The sequence below is a fragment of the Chanodichthys erythropterus genome, chromosome 23 (genome assembly GCF_024489055.1).
Source record: "Chanodichthys erythropterus isolate Z2021 chromosome 23, ASM2448905v1, whole genome shotgun sequence".
NCBI lineage: Eukaryota > Metazoa > Chordata > Actinopteri > Cypriniformes > Xenocyprididae > Chanodichthys > Chanodichthys erythropterus.
The window spans coordinates 24,009,871-24,034,687 of NC_090243.1; the positions used below are offsets into that span (position 1 = coordinate 24,009,871).

At 37.4% G+C, this 24,817-nt stretch overlaps 1 protein-coding gene across 1 annotated transcript in view; it reads right to left on the minus strand.

Annotated features, from left to right (window-relative positions):
- Nucleotides 1–22,846, minus strand: part of si:dkey-225n22.4 (collagen alpha-1(XXI) chain) — a 57,918-nt gene extending 35,072 nt beyond the window's left edge. The window contains exons 1-16 of the mRNA XM_067377509.1: nt 22,777–22,846; nt 16,818–16,950; nt 12,820–13,377; nt 11,893–12,058; nt 10,129–10,354; nt 9,305–9,478; nt 8,974–9,051; nt 7,278–7,289; nt 7,088–7,180; nt 6,943–6,996; nt 6,791–6,844; nt 5,640–5,693; nt 5,356–5,409; nt 5,043–5,090; nt 4,707–4,760; nt 4,444–4,497 (exon numbers count right to left, since the gene is read on the minus strand). Of these exons, the coding sequence (XP_067233610.1) occupies nt 4,444–4,497; nt 4,707–4,760; nt 5,043–5,090; nt 5,356–5,409; nt 5,640–5,693; nt 6,791–6,844; nt 6,943–6,996; nt 7,088–7,180; nt 7,278–7,289; nt 8,974–9,051; nt 9,305–9,478; nt 10,129–10,354; nt 11,893–12,058; nt 12,820–13,377; nt 16,818–16,899 (1,761 nt within the window). The 5' untranslated portion in view covers nt 16,900–16,950; nt 22,777–22,846. The remainder of the gene's footprint in view (nt 1–4,443; nt 4,498–4,706; nt 4,761–5,042; nt 5,091–5,355; nt 5,410–5,639; nt 5,694–6,790; nt 6,845–6,942; nt 6,997–7,087; nt 7,181–7,277; nt 7,290–8,973; nt 9,052–9,304; nt 9,479–10,128; nt 10,355–11,892; nt 12,059–12,819; nt 13,378–16,817; nt 16,951–22,776) is intronic.
- Between the last annotated feature and the right edge of the window lie 1,971 nt (nt 22,847–24,817).

Consider the following 24,817-nt stretch of genomic DNA (forward strand, 5'->3'; position numbering starts at 1 on the left):
ATTTGAAAATATTTTAAAATGTAATTTCTTCCTGTGATCAAATCTGAATTTTCAGCATCATTACTCCAGTCTTCAGTGTCACATGATCCTTCAGAAATCATTCTAATATGCTGATCTGCTGCTCAAGAAACATTTAATGTGCACAGATGTACAAAATATTTGTGTACAATTTATTTTTTTCAGGATTCTTTGATGAATAGAAAGTTCAAAAGAACAGTGTTTATTTGAAATATAATCTGTTGTTACATTTTAAATGTCTTTAATGTCACTTTTGATCAATTTAATGCATCCTTGCTGAATAAATATTTATTTTATTTATTTAAATTCTTCTAAAAAAAAATAAAAATAAAATTCTTACTGACCCCAAACTTTGGAACAGTAGTGTTAATAATGTTACAGAAGCTTTGTATTTTAGATAAATGCTGTTCTTTTGAACTTTATATTCATCAAGGAATCCTGAAAAAAAAAAAAGTACACAACTGTTTTTAACATTGAAAATAATCATAAATGTTTCTTGAGCAAATCATCATATTAAAATGATTTCTGAAGGATCACGTGACACTGAAGACTGGAGTAATGATGCTGAAAATTCAGCTTTTCCAACACAGAAATAAATTACGTTTTATATTATATTCCAATAGAAAACAGCTGATTTTAAGTTGTAATAATATTTCACAATATTACTGTTTTTACTGTATTTTTAATTAAATAAATGCAATCTTGGTGAGCAGACGAAACTTCTTTTAAAAATATTAAAAATCTTACCGATCCCAAACTTTTGAACGGTAGTGTATATATATATATATATATATATATATATATATATATATATATATATATATATATATATATATATATATATATATATATATATATATATATATATATATATATATATATATATATATATATATATATATATATATATATATATATATATATATATATATATATATATATATATATATATATATATATATATATATACACACAAACAAAATGTCATTGGTCATTTTAAATTTCAATATAATTCTAAATTAATTAGGCCTATAAATATAATAAAAATAATTATAATCATTATTATATGTTGTAAATAATAAAATAAATAAATAAATACATAATACTTGGCAACTTTCCCTGATAAAAATATCAAGATATTTATGAAAAATATATCTTGATCTGAGAATGCAGTTTTTGGACAAAATTATTATACAGCTGACTCTTGCTTAAATCTACAATAGTGTGGTTTTATTGTGTTCACTTGTTCACCCAACAGTTATTCCAGAAATAGTATGATGTTAGAATTTTGCTTTGAATGATAAAATTAACAAAAATGATCCTATTATCACAGTTACAGTATAGAGGTCAAAAAGGCGTTGAATGCATGAATTGAGAAAAAAAAAATGAAGCGATTTCCAAATAATTTCCATAATGTTGTTTGCAAAAGACAAATGCTTTGTGCTTACGATTTAAAGCTTCAGCTGTCACTATCTATTGACTATTTATACTGTTAGAACATGCATGCAATTCTGCACACAGAGAATAAACAAGTGGATTGAATCGTTCCCAATGAAAAGCATGCAACTTGGCATTGTCTAACCAGGCCATTCCCGGCATGTGCAAGCAGAACTAACATTTAGATTCATCCGTCAGCCCAGTGGGAAAATGTGTTGACAGATTCAACTAGTTTTTAGCAATGATTTCCTTAGTGTGCATTGGAAACCGGCATGGGCTGACAGCAGGGTGGACATTAGTTTCATTCACAGCAGTGGACTGAACAAACACAAGCATTACGCCATTACTACTAAACCTGAACTTCAATTGAAGTTACATAAAACAGACAGCGTTCAGCTGTAAGTGTGGTAGGCCGAGGGTGTAGCCGTGAAAGAAGATTACAGGACACGTTAGACAGTACAACATGCACACATTTAGATCTCAACAGAACGCATTTGTTTTACATCTGAATATATCCATGATTTGATTGCTCAAAACCCATCCTTAAAGTGTAATTGTTATGCTTATAATATTCCCTGGAAAAAACAATGCTATTGTTACCGTTCGTATCATGTGTATCAAGCGCTGAGGAAGAGAATCATATATTCTAGACTCCAAAACAAAATTAGAAACCTTTAAAATAGCATAATAGGGGCACTTTAATCATCTCTTTCACTCATTTTCTGAGATGTTGTCATTCATTTGACCACTGAAAGGCTGTTTCATTACATTTAAAGGCATCATTTAGAATTTCAGGTATATTTGTGGATATCCAAACACGAGTCCAAGTACTATTAGGTTTGGAGCGTATGTACAGAGAATCCGCTGTCATTTGTGGCAACAGACTGATTTATGTCTTCACTGATTAAGTATTGCTTTGGTCTCTGGCAGAGGAGGAATACATTCACGCAGGAGAAATTCACTGGTCATAAATGTTCCTTACTGCTCATGAAACTTTATTTGCATTACTAGAACTGTCAAATTCAGAGCATTAATCTTATGTGATTCATTTTTTTTTTAAAACATTAAAGCATTTAATCACATTCTCTGACCCTTGATTAGAGGATTTTACCACTGGAGAAGTTCAAGCTTCTGTGGCTTTTTTTTTTTTTTTTTGATTCTTATATTTCATTTTATTTATTCATACATTTTATGTTTTACAAAGTTCAATTTTGTGTACAGTACATTAGTATGTTTTGGTTTTTGTCTCTTCTGCTCACCAAAGCTGCATTTATTTGATCAAAAATACAGTAAAAATTGTGAAAAAGTGTTCCAATATTAATCAGCTGTTTTCTATGTGAATATATAGTAAAGTGTAATTTATTCCTGTGATCAAAGCTGAATTTTCAGCATCATTACTCCAGTCTTCAGAGTCACATGATCCTTCAGAAATCATTCTGATATGATGATTTGCTGCTCGAGAAACATTTATGATTATTATCAATGTTGAAAACAATTGTGGAAACTGTCATAGTTTATATTTTTCAGGATTCTTTGATGAATATAAAGCTCATAAGAACAGCATTTATTTGAAATAGAATCTTATATAACATTATAAATGCCTTTACTGTCACTTTTGATCAATTTAATGCATCTTTGATAGATAAAAATATTAATTTCTCACTCGCCCTTTAGAATGATAGCGTATATGTTATGCATATGCTTCAATGGAATGATGAATGGCCTCTTTAAAATTCCACAGCTTTGTAGACATATTATTTAGGTTTAGCGATTTATTTCGTACACATTTCTGAATGGAACCATGTGAAGAACATTTTTCACATTTTCTCTCAGCAGTGGTTGGGAGCTGAAAGTCAAATATACATTTCCTGTTTCCTACAAAATGATGATGATTTCAATCCGCTTTGTCCAATTTGCAGGAGAGAGTCATTTGTCTTGCTCAATCAAGATTGCAGTACTTTTCAGACAAAACACTGGTCTGAACTTAATTTCTAGAGGAAAAATGATCCTGATTTGTCCATTTAAACAGTGATTGTTTTGTCTTGCCATCTGCAATTAGGCACATCTGAAGTACACACGACTGTAAAAGAATGCCTGTCTGTTTAGTTCCTGTAAACCATTAGCTGGTGCAATGTTCCTTGAAACTATATCAAGGCAAATGCACCTTATTTATTATTCTAGTGGCATCTAAGTAGAACCGCAAGAACAGATGATGCTTAACAAGCCTTTGGTTATACTTAATAAAATGCAAAAAATAAAAGTAGCACAACCGCTCAAAAACCAACGGCTGCTGCTACTCTTTTAAAGGACGTACAGCAAGTTGCTGTGATTTCAGAAACTAGTACATGTTTAACACTAACCATGACAATTGTGAACTCTACTTCAACAAAAGAGAGCCATTAGTGCAATAGCTGCCAACCCACACACACACAGAACCAGACTCGTCTGAATTACACTTCAGATCCCCTCATTAGAAAAACAGGAAGGGTGTCAAGCTGCACAGACGAGCTATACTATATTGGACAAAACTGCTTTTCCAGAAACAGCAGAAACCAAATCATTGTATCTATCTTTTATTCACTCAACCGCAGAGAGTCATGATGATAAAGAGTTTCAGTCACCATTTTTGGTAGCATTACTCTGGATTACTCTGCATTTCACAGTCTTTGCTAAAATGTATGAGCCACTGAGGGGGAAAAAAAAGATATACAGTTGCATGAAAAAGTATGCGAACCCCTTGCAGAATCAGTGAAAAAATTAACATACAAAATGCATGTTATTTTTTATTTAGCACATACATAAAAAGATGCTTTACATAAAAGATGTTTGCATATAGTCCACAAGACAAAAAAAATATCTGAATTGATTAAAATGACCCCGTTCAAACCCTTGTTTCTCAATACCGTGTGTGGTTACCTGATGATCCATGACTGTTTTTATGTTTTGTGATGGTTGTTCATGAGTCTGTTCTGAGGAAGATTGACTGACCTTTAATCCTGCAGGGCCGGCTGGTCCATCGTTCCCAGGGATTCCTGGTTTCCCCTGAAGGAACACAAATATATTACAGCAGCTCAAGCCATGATTTCTCTACCAAAATGTACAGTAACGCCACAATGAATAGTATTTCTCTTGATCGCTCTGTAAATATATACAAATGTGTGTATTCTGTGCAAAACAGAGCAAAAGTTTGGTCAAATATCATTTCTAAGAAAAGCCATTTTGTGTTGTCGAATAAGATTACACAACATTACCATTGGACCAGGCTCTCCGGGAGGTCCTTGTTCTCCTTTCTCCCCCTGCTCTCCCTGTTAAATACATGTGATGATTAATATCATAAATGCTTATGACAGCATACAAATAAGCCCTTTTAACTGCTTATTTCTTTAGAGCAGAATATAGTATTTAAACAAAAAATAGATCAAATAAAATAATATTTAAAAAATTAAATTAAGAACACTTTCTTCCAAACTGTCATTGCTATGATGCATATAGACACGATACTTCAATTTTACTAGTAATTTTACATTTATATAAATGGAGATTTCCATTGTAATATTCATTTATTATTATTGTAAAAAATATAGAACCTTTTTTCCTGGCAATCCAGCAGTACCAATATTTGGTCTCGATGCTCCCTGAAACAAAAAGACATTGTGTTTTACACAAAAGTAGATTTTTGCTTGGTATTTTTTGTCATTTTGGCTCTTCTCCATTTGCTATATGTCTAGTTTGAATACAGTGTGCATAAAACATCTCTGGCCGATGTCAGCCATGTTCTCTCTCTATATATACAAAGCCAAACAGCATCTGCTACATCCTCGTGTCAAAAGCTGAGTGTGCTTATAAAGGAAAGCACTGAGGAAGTGAAGTGCTAGTTTGCACCTGGAAGAGAAGTCTTACCATTGGTCCTGGCGGGCCCGGTTTCCCTGGCAACCCTCGTTCTCCTCGTTCTCCCTGGATGTAAAATAGAACGAATATGACTTGCAATAAAGGAAAAGAAACAGTCTGCTCACTCAATTACACCTAAAAACTGGTAATTAGCATCCTAAGCTAAAAACGTCACGCTCCAGCAGAAGAGGCTCTATTCTTGCCAAATGGCTGTTGCAACTGAATTTGAGAGAGCATCTAAAAGAATCTCCTAAAACAGTCACTTTGAGTGAGTGAAGTTGTTTTGCAAGACTTACTTTCACACCCTGAAGTCCTGGATCGCCTCTCAGCCCTGATAGACCTACATCACCCTAAGAGACAAGAGTAGAAACACAACAAGAGATAAAACAACATGCTTAGCAACACTGTAAAAATGTTCCCATGTCATATAACTGTAATAGATCTAACCTTATATTTCATGTAATATTACAGCAAAATGCTGTCAAATGCACCATTTTTGTATTATATTACTATGAATTAAAGTGAAATGACTTATAATTTACAGCAAAAATCTGTAAATTGACATTCCCAGAACTCCCTGTGTGACACTTCACATTTGATGCTTTTTCATTTCAATAATTGTTGGCGCACGCGGTAATGCACCGCTGTTTGCTAACCACCACAACAGGAAAAAGAGCAGAAGAAGAAGAGACAACAATTTAAGTGCCAACGCAAAACAGGAATGGTGAGTTCAGATGGCACACAAGAGCTTGCTTGTAGACTATATGCTGAGTTTCGGTTCATTTTTGTGACGTGCTCCACAAACTTCCGGGACGGCAGAAAGCGGTCTTTTTGTTTTCTCTATTTTACAAAAGCACAATGTTTTGTTGTTATTGCGAGTGTACACAAATAAAAATAGCCCTTTGCAGTTTTGAATGAAGTATTACTCTTATCTCTATGACCATAAACGGTGGAGTATTTTAAGTTGTTTCCGCTGTTATAATGAGACAAAATCATCTGGCATTGTGCCGATTTGTAAGGTTTGGAGTGAGTAAATGTAAATGAAAATAATCCTAACACTGGGGATTTGTTGCTTTTTCCTGTTGTACTGAAATTGTATCGAACGTGACCCCAAACTGAGGTACGTACCGAACCGTGATTTCTGTGTACCTTCTATATATTCATATATCCATCAGCTTGCGAGAAAAGCTACTTGTGCTGAGTTTTGATTCATCATGTCTTTCTCTTTACCATCAGTGTTATTATGGAGGATGTCAGTATATTATAAAGGTATAGAACTGATTTTATTAGCAGCAGAAAATGGATATTGGATTTAAAATGTTTTTTTTTTTTTTTATTTGTACTGTTTTCAGGATACTGTTACTGTTTTTTCTGTAAAAACAGCAGGATTTTTGTTGTTGTTATTGCTTTTTACAGTGAATGGTCTTAAACTGAAAGAGCATCTTACCTTTTCTCCAGGTATCCCTGGATCTCCTGGCTCTCCTCTTGAACCTGGGGGTCCCTTTATTGAGAAAACACACATTTCAGAAGCCTCATTCACACGGATTGGCTACTGCCAAAAAAAGAGGCAATGTCCTGAATGTATGGGGTTTTACTCACAGGCTTACCATCGGGGCCCGGAGGTCCTTCCCTTCCTTTCTCTCCTCGCAGACCCTGTTGAGATCAGACTTTGGTTGTAAATAACCCTCTTAAAAGTGACTGTATGCAACTACACAAGACATTATCACAGAAAATCTTGGTTGACCCTCGGTCCTGGTGGTCCTGGCGGTCCCGGCTGTCCTTCACTGCAGTCACACTCTTCCTCAGCGTCACCGGTGGGCTCACGGTCCAGAGGACACTAGAAAGGCCAGCATACACTGCTATCATGTAGTCCTAACAATCCATTCAAAATAACACTTCATTCATGAGAGTATATGATCAAAACCTGAACTTACCCGCTCATCATCCTGTAAAACAAGGTGAATAAAAAAGTAAGTTAGTCTGTCTGAATAGTTCAAGTCAAGTCTTTTAGCTTACAATAAGTCATGAACAGTGACTTACTAACTGAGAGATGATTCAAAACATCATGACATTTGATTCAAGTAAAAAAGCATTTGAAAACTCAGGGCAAAAGACAATGGTTTATGAAAGAATTAAGTAAATAACTGCGTATGATGTTACTAAAGAAGCAAAGACAGTAAATCTGACATTACTAAATAAGTCATTGATTATAATGGACAATTTTCACAAGTCGTCATAGTTCATATAGTTCAATAAATTATCTGCACGATTTATAAAATTGAAGGAAGGAAATATTACATTGTCTACACTATTTAGCAAATCGAGGGAAGGAAATAGTAAATTGTGTGAACGATTTATCAAATCGAAGAAACGGAAGAGTAAATCGAGAGAAGGAAATAGTAAATTGTGTGAACGATTTATCAAATCGAAGAAACGGAAGAGTAAATCGAGGGAAGGAAATAGTAAATTGTGTGAACGATTTATCAAATCGAAGAAACGGAAGAGTAAATCGAGGGAAGGAAATAGTAAATTGTGTGAACGATTTATCAAATCGAAGAAACGGAAGAGTAAATCGAGGGAAGGAAATAGTAAATTGTGTGAACGATTTATCAAATCGAAGAAACGGAAGAGTAAATCGAGGGAAGGAAATAGTAAATTGTGTGAACGATTTATCAAATCGAAGAAACGGAAGAGTAAATCGAGGGAAGGAAATAGTAAATTGTACGCACGATTTATCAAATCGAAGAAACGGAAGAGTAAATCGAGGGAAGGAAATAGTAAATTGTGTGAACGATTTATCAAATCGAAGAAACGGAAGAGTAAATCGAGGGAAGGAAATAGTAAATTGTGTGAACGATTTATCAAATCGAAGAAACGGAAGAGTAAATCGAGGGAAGGAAATAGTAAATTGTGTGAACGATTTATCAAATCGAAGAAACGGAAGAGTAAATCGAGGGAAGGAAATAGTAAATTGTGTGAACGATTTATCAAATCGAAGAAACGGAAGAGTAAATCGAGGGAAGGAAATAGTAAATTGTGTGAACGATTTATCAAATCGAAGAAACGGAAGAGTAAATCGAGAGAAGGAAATAGTAAATTGTGTGAACGATTTATCAAATCGAAGAAACGGAAGAGTAAATCGAGAGAAGGAAATAGTAAATTGTGTGAACGATTTATCAAATCGAAGAAACGGAAGAGTAAATCGAGGGAAGGAAATAGTAAATTGTGTGAACGATTTATCAAATCGAAGAAACGGAAGAGTAAATCGAGAGAAGGAAATAGTAAATTGTGCGCATGATTTATCAAATCGGAGAAACTGAATAGTAAATTGAGGGAAGAAACTAGTAAATTGTGTGCACGATTTATTTATTTTTTATTACATGCCATGTGCGGGGCTCCGTACGTAAACAGAAACATATAGTGTCGCTTAACATTGGAACTCATGGTAGATCTGTTGTCTGCTAATGAAATGAAATGAAATGTACAGATGCAATACATCTGTCCCACTTAAGATATTTCTATAGATAGTTTTAATAAAGGAATTGTTGGTGAACAATAAAAAGACCAATTCCTGCCCCACAGCCAATCAAATCAATGCAATTCTACAACAAAGTTAGTTTTTGTTCTTACCACAGAGTAGATTTCACATGCGGTCTCTCGCTCACTTTGATGTGGGTCACAATAAAGCCTCAGTTTCTGAATTTCTGTCTGTGGTGGTCAATAAGAAATGACAAAAACAACAACAACATCAGTTAGGCTTCTCTAAAACGGTTATAACAAACAGATGATTGAGCCGTAGTGTCTATATCAATCACTATTTTGTGATGTTAGGAGTTTCCTCAAACAAAAGCAGCACACGACTATGACCCGTACGCACTGTATTGTAAAAGCAGCCATACAAGAATACTGCAGTTTACTTTGACTGCCAGTGTTCAGTTATACAACAGGAAGCTATTCTTACAGGAAGTGTAGCGTCAGAGCCAAAACGCTTGGAAATCTGAGTCTTTCCATTGATGTAGATGGGCACAGCAGCTCCCAGAGCCTCGTCTTGGATCTGCTGGTCATCCAGGAAACAGGTGACGTGGCTGGGCTTAACCAGAACCTTCAGCTGGTGCCAGCTTCCATCGAAAAGAGCCTGCAAGATACTTCAGACACTGAGGAACTGGTTTGTGTTAATTTAAGATACATTGAAAAGATAAATAAACACTAAAAGGTGTGCACAAAAAAAATCAGCTTTTTCATTTGACACGAATGTCACAAGAGTCAGACAATTTTCCAAAACAAGCTGTACTGCATGAATGAGGGGCTATGATGGAGGAAAATAGCTCAATTATGCAAAAAACATCACACAGAACCACTTGGTTTTGGCATTAAGAGCATAAGAAGACATGGAACAGGAACTCTGAAGACATTTCTGAGAATTATTTTGTATTATTTAAATGTATAAGTGAGCAGCTTTAGTGGAAAAAGCATCATGCGACTTTGAACAGGAAATAATTTCAGCTAGTACAAAATCATAGTCACGGTTTTAAAAGGAAATGTCATAAAGCAGCTTATTTCTACATCATTATTCTGCCAAAACAGGTGTGTGGTGACTTCTGTTTAAAGTCACCATGAAATCAAAATTGACAGTTTTCTCTGTGCACATAATTTTTGTGTTATATTCATGTTCCTCCTATTCTTGAATCAGATTATCTTCCTTTCCCTCTTGCAGCATCTCTTCTCTTCACTCGGCTTGTATAATATGAGAATGCTGTAAAGAATAAGTTACTAAATTTCACTAACCTCAATGCCTTGTGCATCAAAAGTAGCCATCTGTTCCTCATTAACCATGCTTGTGGTAGTGAAGATGACCGATTTGTCCAGTCCGTTTAGTGTGACAGCGGCCTGAATCTGTCCATCTTTAGACAGAACCCTCCACAGGTCAAACTTCTCCCTGCTTGAAGGCCCTTTCAGCCTCAGAGTCGACACAAACACATAGGAGGGAGGGAGGCCTTCTGGAAAAATTTCCCTTTAAAACAATAATAAAACATCTATTAGTCAGATGAACATGCATAATAGAAAAACATTAAATTTTCAGGAGCTCTAAAAAGTGATTTAAAAAGTGCCAGAACCACCGATTATTATATATTAAACACTTTTAAATCAGTGTTGGAGTAGAGCATTATAAATAACATGTATGATGTATTTTTTTAATGTAACAAGTAATGCATTGATTTTCAAACTCTTCCTATGCCGTTGTTTCGATTTTCACAAAATTTGACCAGATCATCCTCAGACCATGTCGATAAAAAGTTATGGAATTTAAGTCGATTTGTCAAACGAATTTTACATAGCGCTTGCAAAAATAGACATAAGGCTCTATCATATTCAGACCAAACTTGGTCCATGTCATCACAAGCATGACCTGAGGTTACATGCAGTGCCACCTACTGGTCCAGAGATACGAAAAATTGCTATTTTTGCTTATAAATAACTTCTGAACGGTTTGTCGCAAAATGCTGTATTTTATGAATGCATGAAGGTATCATTATGAAACTCGGTATGGGTCATCGGCATGTTGCCCTGAAGGAGTCTGATAACTTTTGAACCAGCGCCACTCAGTGGTAAAATCAAATATTCAAATGCTTATAAGTTTAGATGTGGCTGACTAATTTTCACGGGAGTCATCTTCTTAGATTTCCCAATAATTGCCGAGTCCACCGATACCAAACATGCTAGGTTTCGCCTTATGGTTAGAGCAACGTTGTGATTTAGCGTTAAAACAACTTTCGCTAATATCTTCAAAACCATTAGTCCAATTGAGACGAAACCACCGTAGGAAATTCGAAAACATTCGCTAATGGCCAAATGTCAACATTTTGATAGTAAGAGGCAAAAAAACAAATGCAAACAAAGTTGGCCAAGGGTAATATTTTATGTCTATAACTTCAAAACGAAATTAAATATTTTCACCAAATTTAATTGAACAAAACATGAAATTGGCCCCAAATACAGTACCGTTGGTCTGATTCAAAACTGACATGAGGTATCTATGTCTTAGATGCAATTATGACATTGTTGGTCTGCTGCTTGTTTGCTTCTCTTGTGTTTGGCCCCTTAATTGCTGCTTGCAGCTATATTTATTATTATATATTCACACATTAATATTTGAGTGACTTTTTTTATTAATGCATGTTACTTTTCAGTTGAATTAATTTGCTTAAGCATTTTATAAACTACTGAATTAAAAATCTCTTCTCCATAACATGGGCACTTAGACATGAGCAGAATATAATAATATTCTATGTGTATTGTTAAAAGAAAATGAAGGTGCATGTACAGTAATACTGGTGATGTTAATAAAAACATAAGAAAAAAAGTATCTGCCAGGGTAGAAAAAGGTAACTCAAAAGGAACGTAACGCACTACTTTCTATAAAAAGTAACCAAGTAACATAGTTGTTAGTTTTTAAGGGAGTAACACAATACTGTAATGCATTACATTTAAAAGTAACTTTCCCCAACACTGATTGTGAAGATCAAAATTAGCATTAGGTTTAAACCCAACCTTGTGTTTTCAGTGATGTCAGTGCTCCTGTCTATCAGATACGCCGCCTCTGACAGTAATGAGCCATGTATCTTCTTAGCTTTCTGATGGATCTTCATGCCCAACATCAGCTCAAAGCCTTTCTCATCACGGGACGCCACAGGGATACGTGTGGGACATACAGATTCTGCCGTGGGACATAATTTCAAATGCATTACCACACACAAATTGGAGGATTGAATCATAACCTTTCAAACCAGCAAATTCGTTTTATTTTTAATCTGGTCTCAATTTTCGTACAATCCAGCTATTTCCCAGGAAAGGTTGAAAGCATATTTCACAACAAACCCCAGAAAACCTACAAAAATATGTTTTGCTATACTCAAGTTTGGTTCAACAAATGGACAAATTTGTTGATTATTATTGTTGCCTCTAGTAATTATGTGTCTGATTTTAATTTCCAACTTATTTTGGATTCATTTTAAACAAGTTGAGTTAAATAAAAATGCCCAGCACATTGGGCAAACATTAAACCCAACCGCTGAGTTGATGTCAAAAAAGAGCCAAAGGTAACAGTGGCAAAGAAACCCAAACTCCATCAGGTGACAGAAATGAAGAAAAAACTTGGACAGTAAATGTTTGTAATTACTTTCGGTTGGAGAAAGCAGACTCCTGTCACTATTAACAACTACTCTAACCATCCAAACCAGAGCTGCCAGCTGGATCGTGGTTGGCACATGCCACATCTGGTTCCTTTTCCTAGTTCCTCCCTACCATGGCATCATGCCGCTGGTTTGGCCCATGAGCTCTGTGGCTTTCCTTGTCCCTGGGCATGAATGGACTGTGGTATTTTAGTGGTTCACGGTTCTTTTAAGAACAGGAGAGGACTGGTAATGCCAAAACTAGTTTTAATGTTTATGGGATTGCTCACACGCATGTGAATCTTACCCTCGCACAGCTTCTGTTCCATAGCATCACGGATACGGTCGATATTGGTGTAGTCTTCCGCGTAAAGCACGTAATCCCCCTCTGGCTTGTTGGCGATGGTCACCAGCTCTGATGTGGTGATCTCCGTGCCAACGCCCACCGCAAACACTTTAATCCCTTGTGCTCGCGCCTCAATGCTCGCGTCCGTAACGTCATCCTGCGACTTTCCGTCAGTCACCACCACAGCAATACGGTTCTTCACGTCATTTCGTTGCGAAGACGCAAAGACGTGGTCCACGGCAAACTTGATGGCGCGGCCTGTCTGCGTGTTTCCACCTAAATAGCTGATATCCTCAATGGCTTTAATGAGATCTTGAGTGGTCTTGTGGAGACCGAGAGGGATCTCCAACCTGGGCGTGTCGCTGTATTGTACTACACCGATCTGTGAGTAGTGTGAGCTAACATCGAAGCCACTGGTGACATTGACCAACCAGAGCTTGGCTGTTTCGAAGTCCTCATCTCCCACACTCCAGGAGCCGTCCATGATGTAGACCAGGTCATTCACAGCAGTGCTGCAGCCTGCAGAATAGGGACAAGAACTGGGCTAGAACTAAATACCACATATACCCCTTTTCCACCAAGACAGTTTGAGTGCTGGTTCAGTGCCAGAGCCTAGTTTCAAATCAGTTCAAAACCCAAAGTACCAGATCTGAAGAGATGGTCCTCACTGCAAAACACAAGATCCAGGGGGTGGTCTAGATCCAACTCCTCCCACTTTACATATCCCTAAACCTACCTGTCTCCGTCCCCCAGATCTAAAACTACCCATCTCCACCCCTTGGATCTGGATCCATCTCCTCCTACTTTACATATCCCTTAACCTACCTGTCTCCGCCCCCCGGATCTAAACCTACCCATCTCCACCCCTTGGATCTGGATCCAACTCCTCCCACTTTATGTATCCCTTAACCTACCCGACTCCGCCTCCTGGATCTTGAGTGTTCTGCAGTGAGGGGCTACTGGATCTGAACCAGGAAAAGTGGTTCGTAAGTAGCACCAAAACATTGCTGGTCTAGAAGTAAGAACCGCTTGTGTCAGGGGCTGGGGGCGGGGTTACCGTGACCAAGACAGACACTTGTGACCGCCGTTTTTGAAATAGCAGCTAATCGAGCTAATAGCAGCTCGATTGTAATCTCCGTCTATACAAATTAAGGCGAGCTGCACGAATGCATTTGGTTCGCCGTGTTTGGATGCCGATGTAGGTTCGCAAGGCCATGAGCATCAATAAAAACGCAATGTTCGCCATTGTTGATGGAAGGCCTGTTCGAGAAACATTGGCACTGCATGGACCGAACGGCGTATGACATCGAAGTGCCGCGGGAGCGTTTGGAGAGAATACGACTCCTTGTGCTTTTGGATTGCTTTCGCAGTGTCATGCGCCGATCGGTCTGTGAGAAGCCAATGCATCTCGAACAAGCCTAGTGTGTTTGGTGCTGCTGCACTAGTATTGCTGGGAAAGATGAGGCGAATACAGTGACATAAGACCTGGTTCTGTGTTGGCTCTCTAGCCCGTTGAAAGGCAAACCGGTTCTTAGAAGGCTCGTCAGTCGAACCAATTCAGAACCAGCAATGGCTCTGAACTAGCACCCTGTTCATGCTGGTGGAAAAGGTGTAATAGAGAGTGACAAATAGCCACCTATCAAACTCAAAGGGTTACATTTCAAATTTAGATTTTGTTCCAAAACTAAAGCCAGAAGTATACGTAACATTTTACGTGTATGCGAGGGTCAGCGTACAGTGCGTGTGACGCGAATTTAGTCATCAGAAGAGTACCCGATTCGGTTCTGTTTATGCAGTCTTTCTTCAACAACTTTGTGAATCGACGCACCCAGGGCACGGTTGCCACCTTGTATATAAACTAATTACTGCCCCAAAAAAATAAATAAATAATGCACATGTGCGACTTATAAAAATCCAGCGGTGCATGTACAGTATGCGCGTACTTTGTAGGCATTCATTTTATATTTCAAGCATGTTGATTGTGCACTTAATGTAATAAGTGAAATAGGTTATAATTAGTCAAGACATCACGAAAACAACTTTTGATCAGGCATTACCGCCTGGGTCCTAAAGGAGACCGATTCCTGGGTGGGGGACTCGATTTCACATGCAAGCTACAGCGACAATGGAGGCCTACATAGACAAGAGATTGTGTGAAGAAGTTAGAAAGTTCCATCATTTGTACAACTCTAGAATGAAATAATACAAAGATGTTTACATACCCTGGCAGAATTTATGATTTCTTGGCCATTTTTCAGAGAATATAAATGACAACACAACTTTTCTTTCACTCATGGTTAGTGTTTGGCTGAAGCCGTTTATTATCAATCAACTTTTTAAATCATAATGACAATAGAAACTACCCAAATGACCCTGATCAAAAGTTTACATACCCTTAATACCATGTATTGCCCCCTTTAACATCAATGACAGCTTGAAGTCTTTTGTGGTAGTTGTGGATGAGGCTCTTTATCTTCTCAGGTGGCAAAGCTGCCCATTCTTCTAGGCAAAAAGCCTCCAGTTCCTGTAAATTCTTGGATGAACTGCACATTTGAGATCTCCCCACAGTGGCTTAACGATGTTGAGGTCAGGAGACCGAGATGGCCACTCCAGAACCTTCACTTTATTCTGCAGTAGCCAATGACAGGTCGACTTGGCCTTGTGTTTTGGATCATTGTCATGTTGCGATGTCCAAGTACGTCCCATGCGCAGCTTCCGGGCTGATGAGTGCAAATTTTCCTCCAGTATTTTTTGATAACCTACTGCATTCATCTTGCCATCAATGTTGACCAAACTTGTAGCTCACACATCCCCAGAACATCAGCGATCCCACCTCTGTGTTTCACAGTAGGAATGGTGTACCTTTCATCATTGGCCTTGTTGACTCCTCTCCAAATGTAACGTTTATGGTTGTGGCCAAAAAGTTCAATTTTGGTCTCATCACTCAAAAATTACTTTGTGCCAGAGGATTTGAGGCTTGTCTCTGTGCTGTTTGGCGTATTGTAAGCAGGACACTTTGTGGCATTTGCTTAGTAATGGCTTTCTTCTGGCGACTCGACCATGCAGACCATTTTTCTTCAAGTGCATCCTTATCATGCATCTTGAAATCTTGTTTTCAGAGAGTCCTGTATTTCACCTGAAGTTATTTGTGGGTTTTTCTGTGCATCCTGAACAATTTTCCTGGCAGTTGTGGCTGAAATTTTAATTGGTCTAACTGGTTTGGTTTCAACAGAACCCCTCATTTTCCATTTCTTAATTAGAGTTTTAACACTGCTGATTGGCATTCTCAATTCCTTCGATATCTTTTTATATCCCTTTCCTGTTTCATACAGTTCAACTACCTTTTCCCACAGACCCTTTGACAATTCTTTTGCTTTCCCCATGACTCAGAATCCAGAACCGTCAGTGAAGCACTGGATGAAAGATGCAAGAGTCTGTCAGGAGTCCAGAAACTCACTGACCTTTTATACATACACACACACACACACACACACACACACACACACACACACACACACACACACACACACACACACACACACACACACTAATTACAAGCAAACAGATCACAGATGAGGATGGTTAACTTTAATAGCCATCCAAACCTATTTGTGTCAACTTGTGTGTATGTTATCAGGCCAAAATCACCAGGGTATGTAAATTTTTGATCAGGGGTAGTTTCTGTTGTCATTATGATTTAAAACACAGTCGATTGATAATAAATGGCTTCAGCCAAACACTAACCATGAGTGAAAGAAAAGTTGTGTTATCATTCATATTATCTAAAAAATATCCAAGAAATCATAAATTCTGCCAGGGTATGTAAACTTAAAAACAAGTAAAAACAAGTACACTTTGGAACACTATGATTTGGAACATACTATATAGATAGTGATTTTGATTTCATGATGACTTTATTGACACTTTTAATTCTCAAAGGGATCATAAACTGGCAATACCCGCTCGGATATCATCGTCCTCTCCTGCTTGCGAGTACACCAGGAAGAGCAGTGCCGGGAAAGTCCTCGAAATCCACGACATACCCAACTAACGCTCCAGTGCTTCACGTATAAAGTGTCAATCTTCAGAGCCCTGTTAAATAAAGAATATTAAAAAGTGTCTGTCTGGGATGCAGAGCAACAATGCAATCTATAATCATTCTAAGAATCAGTTTGCTTACATAATTACTTAAAGATGTCTGTTTCATTTGATTATACCTCTGATGTTACACACTTAAGCTAATCAGATCAGTGCACACAGTTGTCCACAGGGGTGTTGAGACACTCTCAGAAACAATCAAGTAATTACTTCTGAGATTAAACATCCTCTACAGAATAATGGAAAGGCCCTTTACATCGTTTCTGTAATTCAGCTGATTTATTTTCAACGGTAATGATGCAAAAACCAATTATGAACTTGAATCCAAGACATGAAACAAAACATAAGTATGAACTATGAGCCAGACAATAACCTGAAACCTCAATACACAACCCAGAAACATGGCAAACTTGAGACTTTTAACGGATTAGTTCACTTTCAAATGAAAATTACCCCAATCGCTGGGTTTGTCCATTTTCAACCCAGCAGTTTTTCCAAAATGCAAATCTTGCTGGTCACGTTCACACATGCAGGATTCAGAAACACTCATATTGTTCTTCAAAAACTTTCAAATTTAACCCAAAGCTCTACCCAAACTTTTACATCCCTCTATAAACCAACCAGACGCACCCTAAATAATAAGCATAAATTTGTATAAATAAAACAACATGTGTCTTGTCTATTTTGCTAACATTTCACTGGCCAAGTAACAGGCCCCTCTATAACTTTACAGACTACGACAATTCCCTTTTATTCAACCATATAAAAGTCTCCTTGGTAAGACGGCCGTTTTGATTGGTACCAAACGACATGTGGTCGTATTTTCTCGCTTTGCTTCAGTGATTTCTACAAGCTCTCATTTAGCATAAAACACTGGCCAACAGACCACAGGCTGCAGCTAAATCACAGGAAAATAACAGCGTAAGCAAAAAACCTGGTCAACACAACATGGAAATACACATGGCATGAGGCCGTTCACCGGATTACGAGAAAATGCCCACAATTACACACAAACATGCACTTGTGCTGTAGATAGAAACACTTTTTGTTGCTCATCAATGCCTAAAAATCATGTTTGTACAGTATAATTTCTATTTCTTTAATAAAAAATAACAGCCAGCCTTTCAAAAAGCATGTTACACAAAGCATCTGTCCATTTTACAAGGGTTATTTTGAGGTAAAGCAAGCTCGACCGGGGTGATGGCGTTGTACATGGTAAACACAACAGAAGGAATCATTCCCATAAAACCATAATGAAACTATAGAGACCCATGACACCGACACACATTGAGGGCATGGGAACGTTTTGTTTGACTGTGGCTTGGACGCAATAACCTTGATGGCACAATGAAGTACATGACAAGCATTCAAAGACACTTCACGAGAATGTGGAGAATGCGAAGACCAAAAACATGCTTTTATGGAAAGATTTTATTGGATTGAGCATAAAATAGAAAAGAAACCAGCAGAAGTTCAATGATGTACTGCATTAAACGACTGCTCAGTGTTACAGTTTCAGGTCAAGCATCTCAAAATCACTTGCATTTTGAAGCCAGCCATGGAAGATTGCTGGTAAATTGCCCATCGCTTTCAGCAGCATGTTCACATGTTCCTGACTATTACACGTGCAACAGGAAAAGCTTGGGTTCACACAAATGCCCTCAGTCTGTACTAATGTTAAATCCATCAATTCCAAAATTCAACAACATTGCAAAAACAGCTACCAAGCTACACAGCATCAGTGGGTTAAACAGTAAATCAGCAATGGTTAACTGCATGCTTGTTTACATGTAGCTTGGATCCTCTCTGAGCTTCCAGCCGCTGATGAGTCCCTTCATCATAAAGAGCTTGTGATTGTGCCGCAGATCGGCGGTCCTGGTCCAGATGTGCTGTGGTAGAACTGAGCCTTTCATGCTGTTCGCTGTGGTGGAGGCCATCTCTACAAGATTGCTTCAATAAAAGAGATGCAGCATCTCTCTGACAAGGGGCGTATGCAAGGACTGAACGCAAACTATCTGTGTATTATCTGTGTAGTGGGATATCTAGAGAAGCACATCTTAAAACATAGTATTTTATTGTATTAGACTACTGTATTTTTGGAGTAACCCATAAAAAGAAACCCTTAAATGAAATTGCTTTAATATGTTAAATTGTCTTCTGAGCATTAATGAGATAAATGGAGTGTAATACATTATCAAAATCAAAGCCAAATTGTAGTATTTTTCAGATTTTACCATTAAAGGATTATTTCACTTTAAAATGAAAACTACCCTCAAGCTTTACTCAGTCTCAAGCCATCCTACACAGTAAAATCTGCTCAGAGTACATATGGTCCCTCTCTAAATAGTGTTAAAGTATCACTGAAGCAGAGTTAAAGTTAATGAGATAATTAAGCAATTAATAAGGCTGTGACTGAAGTCAGTTGTGTTTCTCTTTTCTTCAGTGATTCTGCTTGTTAACAGCAGGCGTTCATCACTAATGCACAATCTTCACTTAATTAATTGCTTAATTATCTCATTAACTTTAACTCTGCTTTAGTGTTATTTTAACATTATTTACAGAGGGATCATATGTACTCTGAGCAGAGTTGATTTAACTCTGGAGGTTTTTCTGTGTAGGTGTATATGACTTTCTTCTTCCAGACGATCACAATCAGAGATATATTTAAAAAATATCCTAGCTCTTCCAAGCTTTATAATGGTTGTGAATGTGGTAATGCATCCATCCATAAAACTCCAAGGGGTTAATAAAGGCCTTCTGAAGCGAAGCAATGTGTTTTTGTCAGAAAAATATCCATATTTAAAACTTTATATATTCAAACGTACGCAGAATGTGCAAGTCGATCTGCGCCAAATGAGTAATCCTCTGAACAAACAAATAGGGCTGTGCAACAAACTCAAGCTCTTCCCTTATATTGAAATCTTTAAAAATGATCAATTTAGACTTATAATCCATGACTGGTGTTTTGTTTTGCTCTATCTTCTGTGTTTGTCATCACATTGTGCGTCAGATCAAATGATACTCTTCCACCGCAAATCGACTTGCGCATTCTGAGTACGGATGTCCTCCGGAAGCTAGTTATTTGAAGTTATCCTCTGAAAGAAGATAGTCATATACACTTAGGATGGCTTGAGGCGAGTAAATCATGGGATAATTTTCATTTTTGGGTGAACTATCCCTTTAATAAATATCCTGATGCATCCAAGCTTTATAATGGGAGTATGAGCTGAAGAAAGCGACTCCATCCACATCCATCCATCATAAACATACTCCACACGCCTCCGGAGGGTTCTTCTGAAGCGTTTGTGTAAGAAAAACATCCATATTGAAGTAAAATATCTAGACCGCCATCCATATTCAACGTACGAAGAAAGCGTAACTTCAGAAAGCGTTCATCTGAGAGAAGAAATTCATATACACCTAAGATGGCTTGAGGGCCAGTAAATCTTGGGGTAATTTTCATTTTAAAGTGAACTAATCCTTTAATATGTAGATCTTTAATCTGTTAGTGGGTTAGTTCAGCCCAAAATGAATATTGTGATCATTTACTCTGGCCACATGTCATTTTTTCTGTGAACAAGAGGTTATTTTGACAAAAGGCTGAATTATTATTATTGTTTTTTTTTTTCTTTTCATAGAATGGAAGTCAATGATCACCAGATTTGTTTGGTTGCTAACATTCTTCAAAATATCTTCTACGTTCCACAAAAGAAAGTCATACAGGTTTGGAATGACATGAAGATGATTAAATGATGACAGAATTTTAATTTCTGGGTGAATAGGGTTTAATATTTGGGTGAATATTAACCTTTAACAATTGTCTAATACGTTGCCTGTGTTCATTTTTAGTCATGTTTCAGGAGAATTGCATTATTAAAACATCTGAGATTAAGGTAATACTTCAATAAAACCTAACTGAGAACTCTGAACAATTAAATCCTCTGGCTTGTTCTCAGAAATAATATCAGATGTTCTAGGATAAGTATGAAACAGTCAGTTACATCTTCATCAGGCAGTTCCTGGTCAATGAAAGCAGTGAAGCCTCAGAATAGATCAAATGTTGTCAAAGACACACACTTTTTTTTTGCCTCTTTGCATATTTATGTTGTACCTGTATGTGACTGACCCAGCTGAAGGAGTTCTACTCTACCGAGCACGACCAGTGCAATTTTTAGTAAGCAATAAACAAACCGCTTGACCACAAACTCACTTACCCTAGGGATTACCACAAATGTATGAACTCAGATGCTCATATGTATCCCTGGCTGGCATCTACAGACTACATACATCTTAAAGGATTATTTCACTTCTGAATGACAATTTCCTGATAATTTACTCACCTCCATGTCATCCAAGATGTTCATGTCTTTCTTTCTTCATTTGAAAAGAAATGAAGGTTTTTGAGGAAAACATTCCGGGATTTTTCTCCATATAGTGGACTTCACTGGGGTTCAACGGGTTGAAGGTCCAAATGTCAGTTTCAGTGCAGCTTCAAAGAGCTCTACATGATCCCAGACGAGGAATAAGAGTCTAATCTAGAGAAACCATCGGACATTTTCTTAAAAAAAAAACAAATTATATACTTTTTATCCACAAATGCTCATCTTGCACTGCTTTGTGATGCTCCACGCATGACGTGATCATGTTGGAAAGGTCACACGTGACGTAGGTGGAAGTACCGATCCAGTGACTTTTCCAACATGATTACGTCATGCGTGGAGCATCACAAAGCAGTGCAAGATGAGCATTTGTGGTTAAAAAGTATATAATTTGTATATTTTTTTAGAAAATGGCCGATGGTTTCTCTAGATGAGACTCTTATTCCTCGTCTGGGATCATGTAGAGCTCTTTGAAGCTGCACTGAAACTGACATTTGGACCTTCAACCCGTTGAACCCCAGTGAAGTCCACTATATGGAGAAACATCCTGGAATGTTTTCCTCAAAAACCTTCATTTCTTTGCAATTGAAGAAAGAAAGACATGAACATATTGGATGACATGGAGGTGAGTAAATTATCAGGAAATTTGAATCTGAAGTGAACTAATCCTTTAAGGAACATCATATAGGGGCCACACAAGACATCATCTATAAACAGCACTGCACCAGCATTCAATGAAGCAGAACCATATAAAGTCATTCTTTGATAGAACAAAAACTGTTGACTATGCAAATTCATCTAAACGTGAAGCAGATTTCAGTGCATATATGAATAATAGCAATTCTGTTCACAATTGCATAGTGACAAAGAGTGTAAAAATAAACAGCTTCAGTCAGACGTTTGAGATATTTTTTGCTCAAAATACAAAAGGAAGGAAGTAAAACATGTGGAGCTATGATAAATTACAGACTGACGCTCTGCACTGGTTGCAACTACAGGTTTAGTCCCTCCATAAGAACACACTGCTGCCATCTACAAAACTCTTCAGTGTTTCTGCTCTTTTATCAGTGCCACATGCATATTATTATTATTAATTCAAGTAATATTGTGTTGAGGAACTGAGTACCTGTCCGATAGCGGGCGTCTTCTTTGTGCCATCAAACATTTTTAAAGGGTAAAACAACTTTAGATTTCAAACACAGGCCTCTATAGCTAGTATTTATATCAATACAGGGTATTTGAGATGACAAAAATATATTATTAAACACATATAGACTAATATAGTTATGTAAATGTCTCAACACTTGTAACAGAAATCAATATTAATAAAACAAAAAAGACTAAATAGTATTTGAAGGTGTTCTTAGATTATGTTTTCTATGCAAATGATGAATAAATCATTAGTTTCAACCATGCAAGATTAATTTATATTGGCTCTTACCTCCTCTTTTAAAATTGCCTCCAGAAAAATTGAACTTGATAAATCATTACATCACTCAGATCAATGCTCTCGGTCTCCACTGGAGGAGCCATGACGCCTGTCACTCCCTACTCCTTATACAGCTAGATCCGATGACGTCAGAGGGACACGCCCCCTCAAAAACATGCATTCCTTTCTGTTGGGTTTTCTTGTGCTTATTATTGCAGAAGCCCAAATACATACTTGTTTCTCTATACTGCAGTTACATTGTACATTAATATGAATTAAAAGAAAAATCTTCACTAAATGCTGTTCCTGTTAGTTACAGTGATAGAACACAGCAGAACATGAAAGGGAAACACTGGCTCTCTATTTGTATGCTGAACCTCATCCACATTGCCCTCAATTTAAAACAGACAGCTTCCACACTCTGTTTTGCATTCACAATCCAGCACAAATCCCAAATTAACCTATTTTTGATCAATCATGCCACTACAAATATCAGTCTCTGCCATTTGACTGAGTAATAGCTGCATTAACATGGAGAGTGGGCGGAAGGACTGAGCTGTTAATTATTCATGCTCAGATTTAAATATGCTGACACTCTAATTAAAATGCTCTGCTGTTCGGTAGCGAATCAAAATGAGGCTTCTTCAAAGAGCTGATAAACCTAAGTCTCTTTATCTCAAAATGACCAGTACTGCCCCTGAACATCCAGACCTGTGCAGTATTTCTTTAGTCAGGAGGACCACACATGTTAAATCGCCTGCATTGCCTCAGTCTCACAGTGCTTTACTGCCCTCTACAGACACGGAGTGTAATTAGCTGCCTGGCACTTATGTTTCTTATGCATTTGCAGACTAATCTCTAAATTAATATTAATGCAGTGAAAATATATTAATGATCATTTAATCATCACACAGTAAATCATTTACAGTATATTTCATTTATCTTTCCTGTGTCATATATTAAACAATTAAAAATAAGCTGAGAGGAATCAGGGGTGAGATGCGACACACCACAAACAACAAAGCGTTGTCATTCATCATCCGTGATTGTGAGTAATCCAGGGCTGTGCTGAGGTCCGACCCTCTGTGCGTCTGACAATTTAATGTCATTATGAAAGGGAAATTGTTCTAGTCTTTTCTTCTCTATTGTGCCAGAGTGAAACGGCTTCGCAAACAAGAACAATTGTAGGGCTTGATTTTGTCTGTGGGGAATTGATTGGATGGTCGTGGTTTGCTATTGGTGGATCTCATGTGAGTGACAGGTTGCCCCGCCCACGTCATCAGTGAGGAGAAGAGATGCTGCAAGAGGGAGGAGAAGTTATTCTGATTCAAGTCTCCATTTTGATGTCATGGTGGCTTAACAGGGGAGAGTAAAACCAAAGAGTATAGAATAACACAAGACGTGTCACTCGTATTGTTTTGAATGGGAGAAAGTCTAACGCGCAATATGGCAGAATAAGTCCCGCCTTCTAAATAAGAGCCAATCGCCGACTGGTAAAGTCATCGCGTCACTTCAGCGGCCGTTAGAATCACCAGTTTCTATAGAAACAGTCAGACGCGCGCCTCCAAAGAGACGCGCATTTAGGTCTGCGCATGCGCATTAGCTTTATCCAGCCTGAAAAAGTTTTTTTTTTGTGTCATGATTCGAGCATTTAGAAACCAAATTTATGAGCTTGTTGTTGTTATATTTCATTGGTGATTTCAAATATGAAATTTAATCGTAAGGTTGGCGAACAGTTTTGGAGAATTTGATGTTTCCCCATTCAAAGAGATTGCATGATGCCCAGGATGCCCGAGGGGTGTTTCAAAGATGGCCGCCGAGTGAACTGACTTGTCTTAAAGGGACTTCGGTAAAACATACTGAACTGTATACCAATGACAGATGATTTCAATCAAAATTAGAAGGATAACAAGTGAAAACTATCAATTAAACTTTAATACACTTATTATTCATTCATTTCATTCATACATGGTATGCAGAGAACATGGCGGCTTGACTAATAAATTAATTCATCTTGACTGCCACTAGGGAGCGATTGCGACAGTCGAAACCG